The sequence below is a fragment of the Palaemon carinicauda genome, chromosome 6 (assembly GCF_036898095.1).
Source record: "Palaemon carinicauda isolate YSFRI2023 chromosome 6, ASM3689809v2, whole genome shotgun sequence".
NCBI lineage: Eukaryota > Metazoa > Arthropoda > Malacostraca > Decapoda > Palaemonidae > Palaemon > Palaemon carinicauda.
Genome location: NC_090730.1, coordinates 3,940,337 through 3,959,742, shown reverse-complemented (window position 1 = coordinate 3,959,742; position 19,406 = coordinate 3,940,337). Strand labels below are relative to the sequence as shown.

The 19,406-nt window shown below is 39.9% G+C and overlaps 2 protein-coding genes across 11 annotated transcripts in view; both read right to left on the bottom strand.

Annotated features, from left to right (window-relative positions):
• LOC137642382 (uncharacterized) overlaps positions 1–15,322 on the bottom strand; it is a 60,738-nt gene extending 45,416 nt beyond the window's left edge. For 3 of the 9 annotated variants that reach the window (XM_068374886.1, XM_068374889.1, XM_068374884.1), the window contains exons 1-2: positions 15,209–15,316; positions 8,957–9,177 (exon numbers count right to left, since the gene is read on the bottom strand). Coding sequence is in view for 4 of the 9 variants with exons in the window: in XM_068374884.1 (XP_068230985.1) it covers positions 8,957–9,036 (80 nt within the window). In the remaining 5 variants the exon portion in view is untranslated. Of the gene's footprint in view, positions 1–5,230; positions 5,454–8,956; positions 9,178–15,208 lie in introns of all 9 variants that reach the window. The other 6 variants (XM_068374885.1, XM_068374880.1, XM_068374887.1 and 3 more) reach the window with 4 other exon arrangements.
• A 2,566-nt stretch (positions 15,323–17,888) lies between these two features.
• Positions 17,889–19,406, bottom strand: part of LOC137641952 (protein unc-93 homolog A-like) — a 17,319-nt gene continuing 15,801 nt past the window's right edge. For both annotated transcript variants that reach the window (XM_068374521.1, XM_068374522.1), the window contains exons 8-9: positions 18,717–18,984; positions 17,889–18,280 (exon numbers count right to left, since the gene is read on the bottom strand). In XM_068374521.1, the coding sequence (XP_068230622.1) occupies positions 18,018–18,280; positions 18,717–18,984 (531 nt within the window). In that variant the 3' untranslated portion in view covers positions 17,889–18,017. The remainder of the gene's footprint in view (positions 18,281–18,716; positions 18,985–19,406) is intronic.

Below are 19,406 nucleotides of genomic sequence, written 5' to 3'. Positions count from 1 at the left end.
TCTAGGTTATCGAGGTAGTGAACAGATCTATGGTTGGCTGACCCCACAGGGCCCAAAGTCTGTTGCAAACATTCTTGAGAAGGGTCCACTCTGTGGGGATGACCTGACCCTTCCGTCTGAGGTGATCTGCCATGACATTCATACCGCCCTGAATGAACCTCGTACCAGTTAGCTTTCGATCTTTAGACCAGATGAGTAGGTCCCTTGCGATCTAGAACAACTTCCACGAAAGAGTCCCTCCCTGCTTGAAGATGTAAGCCAGGGCTGTGGTGTTGTTAGAGTCCACCTCCACCACTTTGTTAAGCTGGAGGGACTTGAAGTTTATCAAGGCCAGAATAACCGCCAACAACTCCTTGCAATTGATGTGAAGTGTCCTTTGCTCCTGATTCCATGTTCCCGAGCATTCTTGTCCGTCCAAAGTCGCACCCCAGCCCGTGTCTGATGCGTCCGAGAGGAGACGGCGGTCATGTTTCTGAACAGCCAAAGGTAGACTTCCTTGAGAAGAAAGCTGTTCTTACACCACGCGAGAGAAGACCTCCTCTCTTCGGAAACAGGAACTGAGACCGTCTCTAGCGTCATGTCCTTTATCCAGTGAGCAGCTAGATGATACTGAAGGGGGGGGAGGTGGAGTCTCCCTAACACGATGAACAGGGCCAGCAATGAAAGTGTCCCTGTTAGACTCATCCACTACCTGACTGAGCATCGGTTCCTTCTCAGCATGCTCTGGATGCATTCTAGGGCTTGGAAGATCCTTGGGGCCGACGGAAAAGTCCGAAAAGCTCGACTCTGAAGATCCATACCCAAGGAGACAATGGTCTGGGATGGAACGAGCTGAGACTCCTCAAAATTGACCAGGAGGCCCAGTTCCTTGGTCAGATCCATAGTCCATTTGAAAATCTCCAGACAGCGACGACTTGTGGGAGCTCTTAAAAGCCAGTCGTCTGACGGAGCCGGACACAAGATCATGGTACTGCTGCACAGTCTGTGAACTGTCAATCATGGGCAAGCGAGGAAGTACAGTGACAACCCGAATCTGTCTAGACTGTCTGGGTCGTACAGACAACTCCTTATCGGGTTGCTGAGGTTGCCGCACTGCGTCACAACAAGTCACTTCTGTTGGTTGTTGAACGTCTTCCCCGTGACACATTGACTCCGTAAACAAAAAATCCTCTAACAAGGACTAAGCTTGGACTGCATGTCTTGCAACACAGCTCAAGGTCTATGGGAGCAGGTGTGGTAACAGACGGGATTAGCGACTGAAGTGGAACCATTACCTTCCCTGGAAGCATGTTACGCTTAAATAAAAGTCCATAGGAGGCTATGCAGCTAAAGGCTCCCTCCAAATGACAGAGTCCTCAAGGGAATATCAGAAGGAGGGAGAAAAGAACTTTCTCATCTACAGGGACCATATCCTAGAAAAGCTAAGTTCTCTCAGTGAGGGTTCACTGGTGCAAAAGCAGCAGACTAGAAGGCAACGTTATGAAACTGCTTGACAGTCTAGTGAGTTGGCAACAACCAAAGATGTGTGACTGAGAAGCATGCGGTAAGGTATGCAGAGCATGTTGTATGCAGAGTATGCTGTATGCAGAGCATGCTGAATGTAGAGCATGTTGTATGCAGAGCATGCTGAATGCAGAGCATGCTGTATGCAGAGCATGTTGTATGCAGAGCATGCTGAATGCAGAGCATGCTGTATGCAGAGCATGTTGTATGCAGAGCATGCTGTATGCAGAGCATGCTGTATGTAGAGCATGTTGTATGCAGAGCATGCTGAATGCAGAGCATGCTGTATGCAGAGCATGTAGTATGCAGAGCATGCTGTAAGCAGAGCATGCTGTATGTAGAGCATGCTGTAAGGTAAGCAGAGCGTGTGCATGGCGTTTAACATTTCTCAGAAATTCCATGACCAGTGCTAGAGTGCTTTATGCATGCTTGCATGGGTTTAAATATCAACATAATATTTACCTTACATTCATAACTCATGATTCATATTTTTTGCCATATTCTGCGATATTGTTAAAAATATATTGCAAGGAATACAAATATATTTTTATAAGTAATACAAATAACCTCCATTATCATAAGGTTTGAAAATGGAGGTAAGGTATGCTGAACAGCAGAGTCAGAACGAGCTGGAACAACAATAGTTGTGGTTTCCTCTTCAAGACTCTGTTGAGGGAACACCTGAGGCTCAGTCTGCAAAGGCTGATCAAAGGAAGTAGCAGAAGGTAGGCGCATGGGTGGAGGAGGCTGACTCCTGGCATGAGTGGCTGAACCCAAGGGTTGCGCTTGCTGAGCGGTTGGCGGAAGCGGAGTAGCAAGTTCCTGTTCCTGTGGTGTGAGCGGAGCGCGATGAGGTAGAGGCTGCGCAGAACAAGGTAAATGTCTCGCAAGCTGAGGCTCCTGAGGCGCAAGGCTAAGGTGTAGTGGTGCTTGCCTTGTGGAGGGTTGAGCTCGCTGCAGCGAGAGCTGAGGAGACTGACTCAAGGACGGGAGAGGTTGTTGTACCTCAACCGAGTGTTGCATCACTGGTGGAGCAGCAAGTGGAGGCGGAGGAAGAGAGGTATAATCCTCCTGATCCCATTGTAAAGGTTGCCTTAAAGAAGGCGGAGGCTGAGCACCACTGGGAACAGCCAACTCAGAACGTGGCTCAACATCGTACGCCTGGCAGGTGGTACTGCGATCAGGCGGAGCGAGCGCAGGCGGAGGGAGTGTAGGCGGAGGCGGAGGCGCAACACTCTCAGCCCGACACTCACGCATCAAGACCGAAAGTTGTGACTGCATGGACTGCAGTAGAGTCAACTTGGGGTCGGCAGACACTAAGGTCTGCTGAGGTAAAGCCTTAACAGCAGAGATCTGTTGCGGCAGAACCTTACTCCTCTAAGGCGGAGTGCATTCAACTGATGACTGAGGAGAGTCAGAGCTAACCCAATGACTGCATCCGGGTTGTTGAACTCTAACTTCGTACGTCTGGCATAGGTCTGGACTTTATGTTTAAGAGGTCTTGAGACCTGAGACCAGCGTTTTCTCCCCTAAATATCTTCTGCAGACGAGCAAAATAAGGGCTCAATCGTCTGCGGGTGGGAGTGACGGTCTCGGTAAGACACGCCCACAACCACCGAGGATACTTCTGTGCGCCGATCAAGGCCTGCTGAACCCTTTTGTCCTTCGACATTGCTTCTCCCCTGGGCTTGGGAGCTTGCAAGAGGTCCCGGACTGGGAGAACGACTGGCGCGCACAGAAGTACCCTCACGCACAACACTGACACACTTTGCGCTAATCACTTATCACTTTGATTTTCTGTTTGCACTTATTTCACTGAACTCGAAACTTTAAGTGGTTTGTACCTGAAACACGCAATTCTATCCTTTCTCAAAAGTTAGTAATTGCGAAAACAGAATTACAATGTAACAGAAAAATCTAATGAAAGATAAATAATTCAGTGGCTGGAAAGAGACTAAACACTAGATCACTCTAGAAACGTTTACTTTTTTCCCCTAAAGAGACTAGGGAGAAGAGCAAAAACGATAACAACGTTACTCGTACGCCTGGCAGGCTTGAATGAAACGTTTATCCTCCTCTTTCTCCCTCCGTCTCTATCTCTCTCTCTCTCTCTCTCTCTCTCTCTTGACTTAGAACCTGAGAGAAGAGCCCAATCATATATATCGTTAAAACATATTATTGTTAAAGGAAAAAACTGAAATATTTCCCAAAATGAAAAGTTCCTTTATTAGGATTAAAACCATTAAGTTAAGAAAGAATGAACAAAACGCTAGACACGGTTACTCTTACTGCAATGTGAAACCGTGAAAATTCTTTCTCTATCGTAACGATAGAGTGCAAGTTGAACGTTCTGAACGTCAACAACTGCAGAGACAAAACAAAACGTTAGTTCAACCTTGAAAACAGTACTAGACTATCAAAGAAATTCTTTCAAAGACATTAAAAAAGCAAAATATGTTAACAGGTAAAACCGAAATGACGGGCTCAATGTTAATTAACTTCGGTACCAAGAAAAGACCGCCTACTATTAGGAAGGTCGAATATAAACAAATATAAAAATTAATTTTAATAAGTTTATAAAAAAAGGAAGTTAATCGAAGAGGCCTTTAAGAGGCGGAGAGATATAAAATAAATCTATAACTTTTGTTAAGCAAAATTAAGAAAGAGAGTCTATACTCTCTTAGACACCAACACTTCCGTCTAAGGGAAGGGTCGGCCATTTAAAGGTGAAAGAGAGTTCATACTCTCTTCGTCACCATAATTAATCAAATTAATTCCAAAAGCTAACTAAGCTAATATAGAAGTTTCCAGTAAAGCGACAGCCGAAATCAAAGAGAAATACTTCACCAAAGTCGTGAAAATACTCCAAGAACATAAGCGTATCCCAGAACGTCTTGCCGGAAGCACGACAGAGGAATAATTGAGGAGGTGTCAACAAGAAGTACTTGAGTACCTGGCCACAGGTGGCGCTGGTAAGTACACCCCCTTCTAGTATTGTGATAGCTGGCGTATCCCTCCATAGAATTCTGTCGGGCAACGGAGTTGACAGCTACATGATTATCGGGTAAGTTTAATATTGAAAACTGTATATTAATATCAGTGAATCTTGCTTGTATTACAATTAAATAGCTTAACCATATGAGCGTGTAAAACACATGTAGGTTATTTACTGACATATCACCAATGAATATCAATTGAACAATGAAATAGTTACTGTTAAAAATATGCGAGAGTTGAAGAAAATGGGTTGTTTATGCATGATCGAAAATGTACCTTTCTACAATAAGGGTAACAATAATAATAGTACAGTACATACAGTACTGTATGTATAGTATTATTTTTCATTTATCATTGCATTAAGTTCTAATAACTACTTCCTTTACAGGTATTAACAGTTAGGTTAGGTATATCGAATGATTCAAATGTATTTGATTCTATTTCAGTGGTTACAGCTTTATTATAAAATTTAATGTGATGTTTTTGTAGGACTTGGAACAAATTAGGTGATTTACATGTAAAACCTGAATCATCATACATAAATATCATGACACGAAAGCCTCTCCGGAACCAATTAATTTCTTATCTAGAAACATTACTGTACTGTATATAGTCTGTATCACAGATTGAAGCCCTATGTAGTATGGACCTAGGTACGGACTGTCATACTGATGTGACTCGGCCTGCATTCGGCTGTCACTGAATAAACGTGCCAGAAATGGAAACTTACTTATGAAAAGTTATTCCTTGTTGTCTTGATTCCACTGTGCGTTTGCTTTTGCACCCTACGGCAGCACAAACCTCAACCATGCTGACAATTAACACCGATGAAATCTCAACCTATGAACAACTGAAACTGTGCTGAGCGACCTTAACGAATAAACCTCCCCAAGATGGCAGTCGTCATGATGCATGAGGGCTAGGGTCGCGCAGCATCAATTGGTAGTATATCTATGGAATAGGATACCAACTATTTACAGAGGAAACAATTGTATCTAATGTTAAAAGCTTCTTCAGTATACTATGTAAATAACAAATGTTGACTATTTTTTAATGTATAAGAAAATAATAATGTACTGTAAATAAACACTACATAAATTCAAATTAGAAAAAAAGGATATTCAAGAAAGTTTTACTGAAATATACATAAAATCAAAGAAATCAGACATTTACAGTCCACTAGAGTTTAGGGTCATCAGTGTAGTCTTCATCCAATGCTGTGATAAGGATAGGGATGGTGAATGGCGAGGGAGTACTCTTCTTAATAAATATAGTGAGGATATTCCCAAGGGAATCGGAGGCTGAAAGGGCGGGTGCCTGTTGATTAAAACAAGCACTTGATGTCCCTGGTGTCAGCGCAGCAACATCCAGATGAATAGGTAGATTTTGATGCACTTCCCTAGGAATGTAAAACTTCCGTTGACAAGAGAGAGAAGGAGGAAGCAGTCTCAACAACCTGCCTGACCTAGGGGAATTTTCTACTTCTGAAATTTGTTTATTTACTTATCTCAGAGTATTTCTAGCTTGATTACAGAGAGGAATGTCAAACTTGTGCCGGGCACTTTGGGTTGCCTGGGAGGAAGCCATCGATAAGACAGCTTCTCCTAACAACTGGAGCAAGAGGGGCTCCACCAAGTCCACTGATACAGTGAATAAAACTCATCATCATTTTGATGAAAGGATGTGGGACTTTAAGGGGAGTGACATCTCTCACTTCTGAGGAGTCTGCCTCAGCAGACTGGTCAGGAAAATCATCTATAATCATAAGGGATGAAGTGCTAGGAGATATGATTATAAACCTAGACACTGAAGGAGTTGGTTCCTGCTTAAGAACTCTCCTAGGATTTTTACACTTTTCAGGGACATCTTTTAGCTCCTGGTGAACCTCCTGTGTATAGGCTGAGAAGAGTGACGGAAAACGATATAAGCCTCATAATTCGATGCATAAAGTTCAGATGAAATAGGTTCATAATAGGAAGGTGGAGGAAGAGGCGGCTTTACCTCTTTCTCAGCTGAAGTACGAAACAAACTAGGTTTCTGTGATCTGTAATTTCTTCTGAGATACTCAGATCTTTCTGAGCCTTCCATTTAGGAAATAACACAACTTCCGAAGATCTAGGTCTTGGATGCTTATGTACTGGTGAAGCACAATGCTGGGAAAAAGGAGGAATAATTTTCGGAAACAGAGGATACAGTTCTGCACACCACTTCCTATTGCTAGGATGAGTTAAAGGTCTTACCTCTAATACTGCAGATTCTTTAATATAGTCTGAAAGTGCTGATAAGTCACAGATGAATGCTTGCCATCCTCCAAAGAGACTACCTGATGGGAGGTCAAAGTCCTGGAAGCAGGAGAGTTCCCGGAACGATAAGCGACTGGACGAAAAGTCGGAAAACACGTAATAAGACCACTGCGTTCTGCAAAATGACATGTAATGGTAGAAGCTTGTTAAGGAGGCATACCAACAGGAGGACGTGTAATAGTGGAGGTGTCATAATAACGTCCTGATCAGCAGGAGGACGCGTAATGGTGGCAGCGCATGCTGGTAGCATGTCAACAGGAGGATGCATAATGGAACAATGGAAATCTTCCTGGACTTCCACATCTGCAATAACCCGACACTCGTTCATGGTTAACACACTCGTTGGAGAAGATGACAAACAAGTAGGATTCTCATCCATCAGGATAAAGGCCGATACTAAAGGATCATGATCCACTGAAGCATTCTTGGTCTCTGTAAGGAGGGCAGGAAACACTACATCGATAAGTTCATTCACAATAACTTGGTAGCCATCCTTCATTACCAGGGTTTCTGGAAACTCTAAAAATGAAGGATCAGACAAGGAAAGTTCAGGGCTGGAAAAAGAAGACTTGAGGTTCTTTCCATGCTGAGGTAGAAGCTGTTAAAGGGGAACGATCCCGCTCGGCCTTCTTTTTCCTATGGCTGTTGAACTTCTCCCATTGGGAGGATGACCACTCATGTGCAAAAATCACAAAGCAAATTCATAACAAGGTAAAATTTTGGTAGTTTTTCACCCAGCCATTTTTGCAAGAAAAACAATTTTTTGTTTTACTTTTTTTGGTTTTATTATCTCAAGCAAAAGTATCCTTTTGTGATTACCACTACCCAACAGTAATGGGGAGCCCCAGGTAGAAATTGAGGTCTTGGGTGGGATAAAATTAAAACTAATGAAGTACGGAAGAAAATAGGAGAAGAAACCAAAAAACACAAGAAAACTAAAACAAAAAATGGATATCCATGTAAAAATAACAGTGAAAAAACACCTACAGACTAACTGTTGCTATGATCTATACTGTATATATTCATATATATAAAAGGTTTGAGATTTGAATAGAAAAAGCAGAAATATAGGAATGGAATTGAATATGAGTTAAACCAAGGTAATTTTCAACGAAAATACAGACAACAAGTAAGGGTTATGGACAAACTTCTACAGATTGTTAATGAATATACATACTGAAGACAGAGAGTAAGTGTTTCCCTAGGGCACAAGACCGAAATTAAAAGAAGGATAAGCATGGGATAGAGCTTTTGGTAATCAAAATGAGATTATGAAAAGCAAAATACCACTTTCTCTAAAAAGGTAAGTATTTAATGAGATGTTCCTACCAGTTTTAACTTATACATTAGACACTTGAAGCCTTACTAAAGCCTTAGAACATAAGCCCCTTACGACAAAAACAGCTATGGAAAGAATAATGATGGGAATAACACTAGGAGACAGAAAAAGAGCAAACTAAAGAAAAGGGCATTCTAACATGTGAGAAAAAGGAATGAACATGGGGTTGGACATATAATGAGAATGACAAATAATAGATGTCATTAAGAGGAACAGAATGGGTCCCTAGCAATTGCAAAAGAAGCAGGGGAAGGAAGAGAAGACAATGGATTGATGAACTAAGAAAGTTTGCGGGTGTGGACTAGCATAGAAAGACCATAACCAGATGCAAGTAGAAGGACATGAGAACATGTCTGAAGCCTTTGTTCTGCAGTGGACTAGTAATGGCTGATGATGATGATAATGACATACTGTATAGTATACACACACATACATTATATATATATATATATATATATATATATATATATATATATATATATATATATATATATATATATATATATATATATATATATATACTTATTCATAGTTTCTGATGCTGCTCTAACCCTGCCTCCACTCATTTCTCTTGCTATTTCATTTCATAATGTGACTAATTATAGGATATAGCAGGTTCTCAAGTGTCCTTTGGTTAATATTAACTAAGTCAAAGCCAGGGGCCGAAATTTAATGTGTACAGTACACATGTATATAGCCTGTATCACAGATTGTAGGTATACGTAGTACGTAGCTAGGTGGAGATTACCATCCTGTTGTGACTTGGCTTGATTTCAACTGTCACTGAATAAACGTGGTAGAAACGAAAACTTACTTATGAAAAGTTATTCCTCGTTGTCTTGACTCCACTGTGCGTTTACTGTTGCACCCTAAGGCAGCACAAACCTGCACCATGCTGACAATAAACTCCGATGAACTCTCAACCTGTGAACAACTGAATCTGTGCAGAGCGACCTTGACGAATATACCTTCCCAAGATGGCAGTCGTCATGATGCATGAGGGCTAGGGTCACGCGGCATCAATTTGTAGTATATCTATGGAATAGTATACCAACTATTTACAGAGGAAACAACTCTATCTAATGTTAAGTTTCTTCAGCATACTAAGTAAATAATAAATGTTGATAATCTTTTAATAATGTAAAAGGAGTTAGGTAGTACTACCAATGACACAAAACCTCTGTAACATCAGATAAATAAAGACTAAGAAATTTATAAAGAAAAAAATAATGCACTGTAAATAAAAACTACATAATTTCAAATTAGAGAAAAAGGATGTTCAAGAACGTTTTACTGAAATATACATAGGATTAAAGAAATCAGACATTTACAGTCCATTAGTGCTGGGTTGAGGGTCATTAACGTTGTCTTCATACAATGCTTTAGTAGGGATACGGATAGTGGGCGGTGGGGGAGTACGTTTCTTAATAAAAAAAAAAACTGAGACTTGTTTGAATTATACACTTTTTCTTTTCTTCAAAAATTTCTCTGTATGGACATATTACTTCTTGTTAAATTTTTTCAATCTTGGGAACCATTCTATGTTAGGATCCATGTTCTCCCATTGTCATAACCCTTAATTTATTGACAAAAGACACTGTCATAGTTCCTTTGTCATGAAATTTCTTTCTAGTTCTTCTTTTTCTTCTTTGCCCTGCCTTTTTTCTGCTTTTCTTTCTTCTTCAATCATCAAGGGTTCTTTGTTCGTTAACCCTTAAACTTCTTCAGTCAAAAGTTCTTCAATATCATTAGCATCACATTCCATTTTGAGTTTGTTTGCCAAAGTTAAAATCTTGCCTCTCATCACACTCAATTCTTCTTCACTATCAAAGCCATGAAAGACGTGAAAAAATTTTTATTACTCGTTTCCAGACAAACATTTATCTGTGACCAATTCCCATGCTTTTTCTAAACAGTAATCTTACTACACTAATAGATGTCATAGGTCGTCCAAAAATTTCTTCTTGTTAAATCTAGGCCTGCATCAATGGCATCAATATCTTTGTTATAAGATATGCGCAGATGATGCGCTCTAAATAACCACCTGACACATTAGTTGTACGAGAGCCGTAATATTGGGGGCATAAACACAACTCATACATTAGGGTCTAATTTGCCCAAGTGAGAAGGGCGGGATGCAATGTTTCAGTTACGGAACAAACACTGTTTATAATCGTAGTCACATACATCCCATCAGTGAGGATACTCCCAAGGGAATCAGAGTCAGAAAAGGCAGCTGTCTGTTGATTAAGACGACTACTAGAAGTCCTTAGTATTCAGGGCATCTACATCTGGATCAATAGGTAAAGGATTTGGATGCACTCCCCTAGGAATGTAAAACTTCTGTTGACAGGAGAGAGCAGGAAGAAGCAATTTCAACGACCTGCCTGATCTAAGGGAATTTTCCACATCTGAAATTTGTGTATTTATTTGGCTCAGAGTATTTCAAACTTATGCCAGGCACTTGGGTGTCTGGAAAGAAGCCATCAATGAGGCAGCATCTCCTAACAACTGGAGCAAGGGGGACCTTACCAAGTCTATTGACAGGCGAATAAAACTCATCATCATTATGAAGCAAGATGCTGTGATTTCCAGGGAAGCGACATCTGTTACCTATCAGTCTGACTTAGCAAACTGGTCTGGAGAATCATCTATGATCATAAGGGATGATGAGCCTAGAGACATGGTTCAAGACCTAGGTGCTGAAAGAGTTGGTTCCTGTTTAAGAATGCTCCTGGGATTTTTACACTTTTCAGGGACATCTTTTTGCTCCTGGTGAACCTCGTGTGTATACGCTGAGAAGAGTGATGGAGGACGATAAGCCTCATAATTTGATGTTTAAAGTTCAGGTGAAATAGGTTTCCCAGCTGAAGTACGAGGCAAGCTAGGTTTGTGTGATCTGTAATCTCTTCTTAAGATATTCAGATCTTTTCAAGCCTTCGATTCGGGGATCCGTTCTATTTTTAAGAAATAACACAACTTCTGAAGGAGATCTAGGTCTTGAACACTTATGTACTGGTGAAGCACGAGGCTGAGAAGCAGGAGGAATAATTTTCGGAAACAGAAGATAAGGTTCTGTACACCACTTCCTATTGCTAGGATGAGGTAAAGGTCTTACTTATAATACTGTAGATTCTTGACTGTTATCTGAAGATTTTGACGGATAAGCAACCGATGAATGCTCATCATCCTCCAAAGAGACTACAGTACTTGGTTGGAGAGAGGGCAAAGTGCTAGAAGCCCGAGAGTTCGCAGAACAATAAGCGACTGGGCAAGAAGTTGGAACACACATAATAACACCACTGCATTCTGCAAGAGGACATGTAATGGTAGCACTTCATGAAAGAGTCATACCAACAGGAGGACGTGTAATGATAGCAGGTCGTTCAGGTGGCATGCCAACAGGAGAATGCATAATGGCAGCAATACATTCAGATAGCACAAGTAGTAGGGCACGGGGCACATTCATGGGGATACACTACGGAATTAAATGGCGCACGTGAGGAAGGAAGCATAGCGTGTTCATGTTGTGGATGCATTAGTGGACAGGCTTTGTGCGAAAGCAGACAAGAGGATTGTTTGTAGGTGTGCTGACATACTGATGAACTAGAACTAGTTCCAGGATGATGAGATTTCCCAGGAGAATAATATTTCACTATTTCCATCTGAGGGCAAGCTGGACCTGTAGGACCCCGTGGGGTAGCAGGAAAGGGTAATGAAAAAGGAGACATTGAATGGGAGTGATAAACTCCCTAAAAGGATAAAAGTGGCGTATGAGGAGACACAGGGCGTACAGCCATAGCCTGTCGAGGAGTATGCTTAGGTGTACGTTGGGGGCGATATGTGCGATAGCAAAGGAGGAAACTTCTGGAACAACGGAGATTCTTAAACTCTGATGATAAGAGTGGCAATTCTACTGATACATTATCATCCATCGGGATAAAGGCAGATACTAAATTACCATGACCTACTGAGGTATTTGTGGCCTCAAAAAGGAGGGCATGAAACACTACATCAGTAAATTAATTTGCAAAAACTTGGTAGCCATCCTTCTTTACCAGGGTTTCTGGGATCAGACAAGGAAATTTCAGGGCTGGAAAAAGCTTCTTTCCCTTCTTTGAGGTAGAAGCTGCCGAAGGGGAACGATTCCGCTTGGCCTTCTTGAACTTCTCCCACTGGGAGGATGACCACTTCCGGAAAAAATCACAAAGCAAATTCATAACACTATTAAATTTTAGTAGGCCTCCACCCAGCCATTTTTGCTTGAAAAACCATTTTTTCAATTAGTTTTCTTATTTGGTTATGTTCTGATGTTATTATCTTCCGCATAAGTATCATTTTCCAAGTATTGTACCACTCAAACAGCATAATCCCCAACAGTAATGGGAGAAACTCAGTTAGAAATCAGGGTTTTGGGTGGGATAAAAGCAAAACTAACGAATTACGGAAGAAAATAACAGTAGAAACCCAAAAAAATAAAAAACTAACACAAAAAAAATGATTTTTGATGCAAAAATGACAGTGAAATAACACCAACGGACTAACTTCCGCAGTTATATCTCAAACACCGTTCTCTCTCCAGTTCCGTTTTCTTTCATAAACAAATTTTCCAATCTTTAACATGAGCCGATGTTAAAAGGAAACAAACACAAGAACAACAACTAACCTAAACTTCCCAACCTAACCTAACTAAGACGCTGTATCCTTACCTATGCAGGAAGGGGATTTTACTTGCCTGGGAACCTCCATAGGTTAAAACTTAATCTATAATGACCTGTGGGGTGGGTGCTTATGCCTGATGTGGCTGTTAAGTCCTAGTCTGTGGTGGAAGAGTCGCGGACAGTGTTCACAAGGGAGGGTAGGTGGTGGGCGGGGCTGTTCTAATCGCTCTCTCCTTCTTCTCCTCCTAGCCTCCTCATTTTGTCTCCTCCTCTCCTCGAAGTCCACGGTGCCATGGTGTACTGTACTCCTCCAGGTTTTCCTGTCCCTGGCTGTTTCTTCCCATGAGGAAGGATCGATGTCAGTTAGAGCCAGGGTGCGCTTTAGTTGATCTTTATAGCGCATTTTCGGGGCTCCTCGTGGTCTGGTGCCCTGGGTCAGTTCTCCGTAAAGGCTGATGGCTAACGACAGAACCCAATACTCGGACACGAGTGGGCGCCGACGACGACGATAATGACCTACCGTATTACTCATAGTCTGAGTAATCCAAATCAGATGTAAAAAGAGGGGTAACGGTTCAGGTTCAAAATAACACCCAACCACAAATCTTCCCTTGTAATCACTCACAGAGAAAATGCAACGGACACACTTCTAGTTTGGTCTTTCTAACTTTAATGGGACACTGTAATGCACGGCTTAGAACACTTCAGACACTTTATTTCTGATGGAAGCACTCAACAAATATGTAGAAATTTCAAACTTTCTTCGTTATTGGTTAAAAATAATCTAATAGCTTCGTCTGGGGTATAATCACATCTGTTCCAATGAGTAGCAATGGGTGAAACTGAACTAAGGATTTTTTCTTATTTGATAATTAACCACTGAAGTGCATTGTCAAATAAATTTCGAGAAAAACAAATCAAAATGAGTGAATAAAATATATCTGGATTATGATTGCCCAATTGGAAGTAAATATCCTAAAAACGGGAGACTAACATTAATTTTTAACATACATGTGTAGAGCGGCTTTTTTGCTCCCCCCCCCTCCCCCAGGAAGGTAAGGATACGGCTTCTAAGATAATTTAGGAGAGGAATTTAGGTTATCTGGTTTTCTTGTGCTTGTTCCCCCTATTAAAATTGGGCAATGTTAAAAATTGAAAAGTCTGTCTTTGAAAGAAAACTGAACTTGAGAGCAAACGCTGCTTTAGTGATAACTGCAGAAGTTAGTCTATAAGTGTTGTTTCATCCTCTTATTTTTTTATGAAAAACTATTTTTCTTGTTATTTTGTATGCTTCTGCTGTTACTATCTTTAATAATTCGTCAGCGTTAATTCTACCCCACCCAAAAACCCTAATTCGCACCTGGGATTCCCCCATTCTGTTGGGGATGCGTTGGGTGGTGGTAATCAGAAAACAATACTTTTGCCAAAGATAACTTCCAAATACAATACGGGTAATCGGAAAACGATGCATTAGCCGAAGATAACATGCGAATACAATAAAAGTTGTACTATATCGGAAAACGATACTTTTGCCAAAGATAACATCAGAATACAATAAAAGTGGTAATCGGAAAACAGTGCTTTAGCCGAAGATAACATCCAAATTCAAATGGTAATCGGAAAATAGTGCTTTAGCCAATGATAACATCAGAATTCAATAATGGTAACCGGAAAAAAATACTTTTGCCAAAGATAACATCCGAATTCAATAATGGTAATCGGAAAACGGGGCTTTAGCCGAAGATAACATCCAAACACAATAAAACAAGGAATCCTAGGGTTGCTGTGGCCTGATTGGTAACGTCTCTGCCTGGTGATCGCCAGTCGGGGGTTCGAGTCCCGCTCAGTCTTGTTAGTGCCATTAGTGTCTGCAACCTTACCATCCTTGTGAGCTAAGGTTGGGGGGTTAGGAAGAGCCTATAGGTCTATCTGCTGAGTCATCAGCAGCCACTGCCTGACACTCCCTGGTCCTAGCTTGGGTGGACAGGAGGCTTGGGCACTGATCATATAATATATGGTCAGTCTCTAGGGCATTGTCCTGATTTCTAGGGCAATGTCACTGTCCCTTGCCTTACCTCTGCCATTCATGAGCAGCCTTTAAACCTTCAACGATGGACAGGACCCCCGTGTCCGCAGAACACCAACTAACCTAATCCTCCCCTACTAAACTAGTTTAGATGATGGGTTCTTACCTAGTTACCTAAAGGGGAGCTATCCCAGTTAGCCCCCTTAGACTGCCTTATTCTTAGCGACAGGATTGAAAATAAGTTGGTTATGGGGGTATGGCCGTCATCATCCATAGACCCCTAGAACAAGAAAACTAACGAAAACATGTTTTTCCAGGCAAAAAGAAGCTTGGTAAGAAACTAATGAAAATCTTAAAAATGAATAAATTAAAACTTTACCTTTACGTAGTTGAAGTCTTGGTTCACTTTACCCAAGATGACTTCATGAACTTGGTGCTTTCCATAGTCTTAATAAAGGAAATTTTGCACTGGACTGGACCTTATTTTCCTGTAGGGAATGTTAATAAATATTCTATCACAAAGGCAGACTCATAATAGACACGTAGAGCCCCAAAAATTACTTATTTTATCAAAAATCTTAATATTTTCCAACTTCGAAGTCGAGTTCAGTATAATGTTGAATCGCAGCCTTTGTAACGGCGACCCACTGATATTTGTTGTTTTAAAATTAGTTTGATATATATTTTCTGGCTTTTAATGATTTATAAATATCCTTTATATATTCAAATATGCTTTACTGATTTACTATTTCAAATAGTTATAGGCTTTTAATGATATTTCTTTCCTGGGTTCGGTTTCATGAGTAAAGCGGGGTTTACACGAGCGAGCCACTCGTCGAGCCTGGCTCGACAACCCTGTGTTTGAATTGATGTTCGAGCGTGTAAACGGCCTATTTGGTTGTCGAGCGCGCTCGTCGAGCGGCTCGATGAAAGTCAGGCTCATCTTGACTTTTGTGGGCGGAGCTACATTGTTTGACGAACGGTGTGAACGTGTGAACGGGTGTCGAGCATCGAACCTCAGTTGTTATTCAAACCTGCTAGAGGAAACATCATCAAAGAAATGCATAATTGCTGCCATTAATGAAAGTAAGAATGAGAAGGAAGTCGTACTTGATTTCATACATGCATATCGAGCTCATCCAGCTTTATGGAAAGTTAAATCAAAAGACTATTCCAATAAAGTAGCCAGAAACAAGGGAATAGCGGTCACTCAGTCTTTCATGTGGAGTTATGGCCTTCCTCATAGTAATGAAAGGGCTGACACGATTCGGTAGATCAATGTACGTGTCTTCATCCATACGCAAATAATTGCGCCAGTCATCAGGCTCTAATTTTAAAGCAACAAGCAAGTTGGTATATGAAAATTTCTCTTTTGATCTTTTTTTTTTTTCCTTCTTAGTGCCACTGCTAAAGCAATGGCTATCAAATGGTCCTGGTCGAGAGACATGTTGACGTTGTTTTAGCACGAGGCACACTGAGGCTCGATGTACTGTCTGAAAGCTCTTCGAGCCGTTCTACAAGTAGGATCGACAACCGGGCTCGACGAGCTGCTCGGCCGTGTAAACCCCGCTTAAATGCACTGAATGCTGTTTAAGCTCTTAATATTAACCTATAAAGGTTGTTTTATATTACTTTTAGTTTATCTATATTCCTTTTTTAAAGATGAATTACCATTTTTGAGGTACGAAAAACCTTTCCAATACCAGATAATTGAAGCTTCTAGCTGAAATGAAGGCTGTCTGGTATATGAAGTTATGCATACCATACGTGTAAAAGGCAGCCATCTTGCTGCGGGGAACCTGTCAAGGTCGCTCGATACAAATACAATTGTCAGGTTTTTTTTTTATTGTTGGCATGACGCAACATATATATATATATATATATATATATATATATATATATATATATATATATATATATATATATATATATATATATATATATATATGCGTCCTTATTTCCTTTCTTTACAGAGCTGTTTTTCCCTGTTGGACCCCTTGGGCTTATAGCATCCAGCTTTTCCAACGAGGGTTGTTGCTTAGCTAGTAATATATATATATATATATATATATATATATATATATATATATATATATATATATATATATATATATATATATATATATATATATATATTGCTAGCTAAGCAACAACCCTAGTTGTAAAAGTAGGATGCTATAAGCCCAAGGGGGTCCAACAAGGAAAAATAGCCCAGAGAGGAGAGGAAATAAGGAAACAAATAAAATGTAAGATAAAAATGAACAATTACAATATCTTAAGAACAGTATCATTAAAAGAGATCTTTCACATATAAACTAAAAAAAATAAGAAATACTTATGTCAGCTTGTTCAACATAAATAAATATCATATATATATATATATATATATATATATATATATATATATATATATATATATATATATATATATATATATATATATATATATATATATATATATATTAATGTATGTGTGATTTCGAAGGAAAATGTTAAAGAAAACAACGGTTTCTTTTGATTATATAATATACTTAAACTAGAGTAGGCCTATACAAAAATAAGTTTGATACTACAGGTAAAATTGCTTGTTTAAAAAAAAAAATCAACCAAATTAAACTGTTGTATACGAGTTAACAATTGAAATAAACTATATACAGAGAAATGTAATTAAATAACTTTGGTGTTGCGATAAATAACAAAGATAAAAACATTTCACATTCGACTAAAAATTAATGAATAGATTTAAGTGATATTTAGGCTATAAAATATATTCAATTTCATATTTACATATATACATCATAATATTAATACTATTGGAAAGCAAGATGCAACCCTAATCGGTAAATTAGCATGCGCTAGACCTATAGCCTCTTTTAAAAGAGAAAAGCAGCCCGTACGGAAAAGATAATTAATTGTATATTAATGTAGGCCTATTTATTAAAGTATCCCAAATTGCTTTCGTTTTGAATTATTTACATTGCTGCATATGGCAATAATTTCCAAGTTCCTTCGCCAATTTAAATTTTTTACCCAGCCTACTAGAATTTGTAACGAATTGCTTTTTTTTTTTTTTCTCGTCTGTTTACTAAATAATCCATGTTCAAACAAGGTATATTTGCAGGCAAGGTCTATAGAATATATTCTATAGACCTTGTGTGCAGGTTACTTTGTACTATAAAACTCAACAATTAAAACTTTCCCATAATGAGTTTATCAATTGGCACCACCTTCCCCTTAGCGTCCCTTCTCAGAGACCCTTTCTTCTCCAGGAGTTCTACGACGTAATATAAAAACATCCCGGGCAAGAGGAGGACGAAGAGCAGAGTGATCTTCTGGTTGATGCAGAGGACGGTGCTGCAGACGTAGGCGATGAAGAAACCTAAGGATTCCCACAGGCGGTAGTTGCTGAAACCGGCCGCTGACTCGCCGGGGAAGATGACGCCGTAGAGACCTGGGAGAGAAATGATAATTGAGATTGGGTGGGTTATGTTATTATTATCATTATTATTATTACTTGCTAAGCTACAACCCTAGTTGTAGAAGCCGGATACTTTAAGCCCAAGGGCCCCGGAAGCAGAAAATAGCCCAGTTTCTTGGGGCCGCATTTATGAAGGCTGTATAACCTTCAGTATTATTATTATTATTATTATTATTATTATTATTATTATTATTATTATTATTATTATTATTATTATTAGCTAAGCTAAACCCTAGTTGGAGAAGCCGGATACTATAAGCCCAAGGGGCCCAGAAGGAAAAAAAAAATGTCCAGTTTCTTGGGCCCGCATTTATGAAGGCTCTAGAACCTACAATAGACATCATATATTATGGTTCAAATAATTTGAAACCATCTTATAAAAACATTTAAAACTCTAAACTAGACTTACTATTAATCTGCGTCTGCCACACTGCATCTGCAACACCCCAGAGTCCAGAGAGGACAAAGAATGTGACGGCTTCATCTGGATGAGGTTTCCAGTACATAAGAGTGATCATGATGCCCAGGTTAATGAGGAAAGCCACGGTGAAGACGGGAACCCTCCCACACTTCTTCACGGCGTAACTGAATGCGTAGGAGCAAATGGAGTCGCATACTCCATAGCATATCATGATGTAGCCCACCATGTGGACGCCCATGGCGCAGGATACATAGGCCTATGGATGAAAGAAAATAGTTTCGTTTGTAGGAGTCGCGTAAATTTTATGATGCAGCACACCATGGATGCCTATGGCGCAGGATATGTAGGCCTATGGATATAAGAGTGAGAAAAAGAAATAAGAACAAAAATAAACTACAAGAGAAGTAATGAATACTTTAAATAGTAGAAAATAATTTCGGCGTGTAAGTTTGTGTTAAATCGTTTCACTGGCGTTAATTTAAAACATTGCCAAACTCTCTCTCTCTCTCTCTCTCTCTCTCTCTCTCTCTCTCTCTCTCTCTCTCTCTCTTCTCTCTTCTCTCTCTCTCTCTCTCTCTCTCTATTTCAGCAAGACACGTTTACTAGACTGTAGGCAAATATAAGTTACATTCCTTAGTGACGCCCTCTCTCTCTCTCTCTCTCTCTCTGAGCAAGACT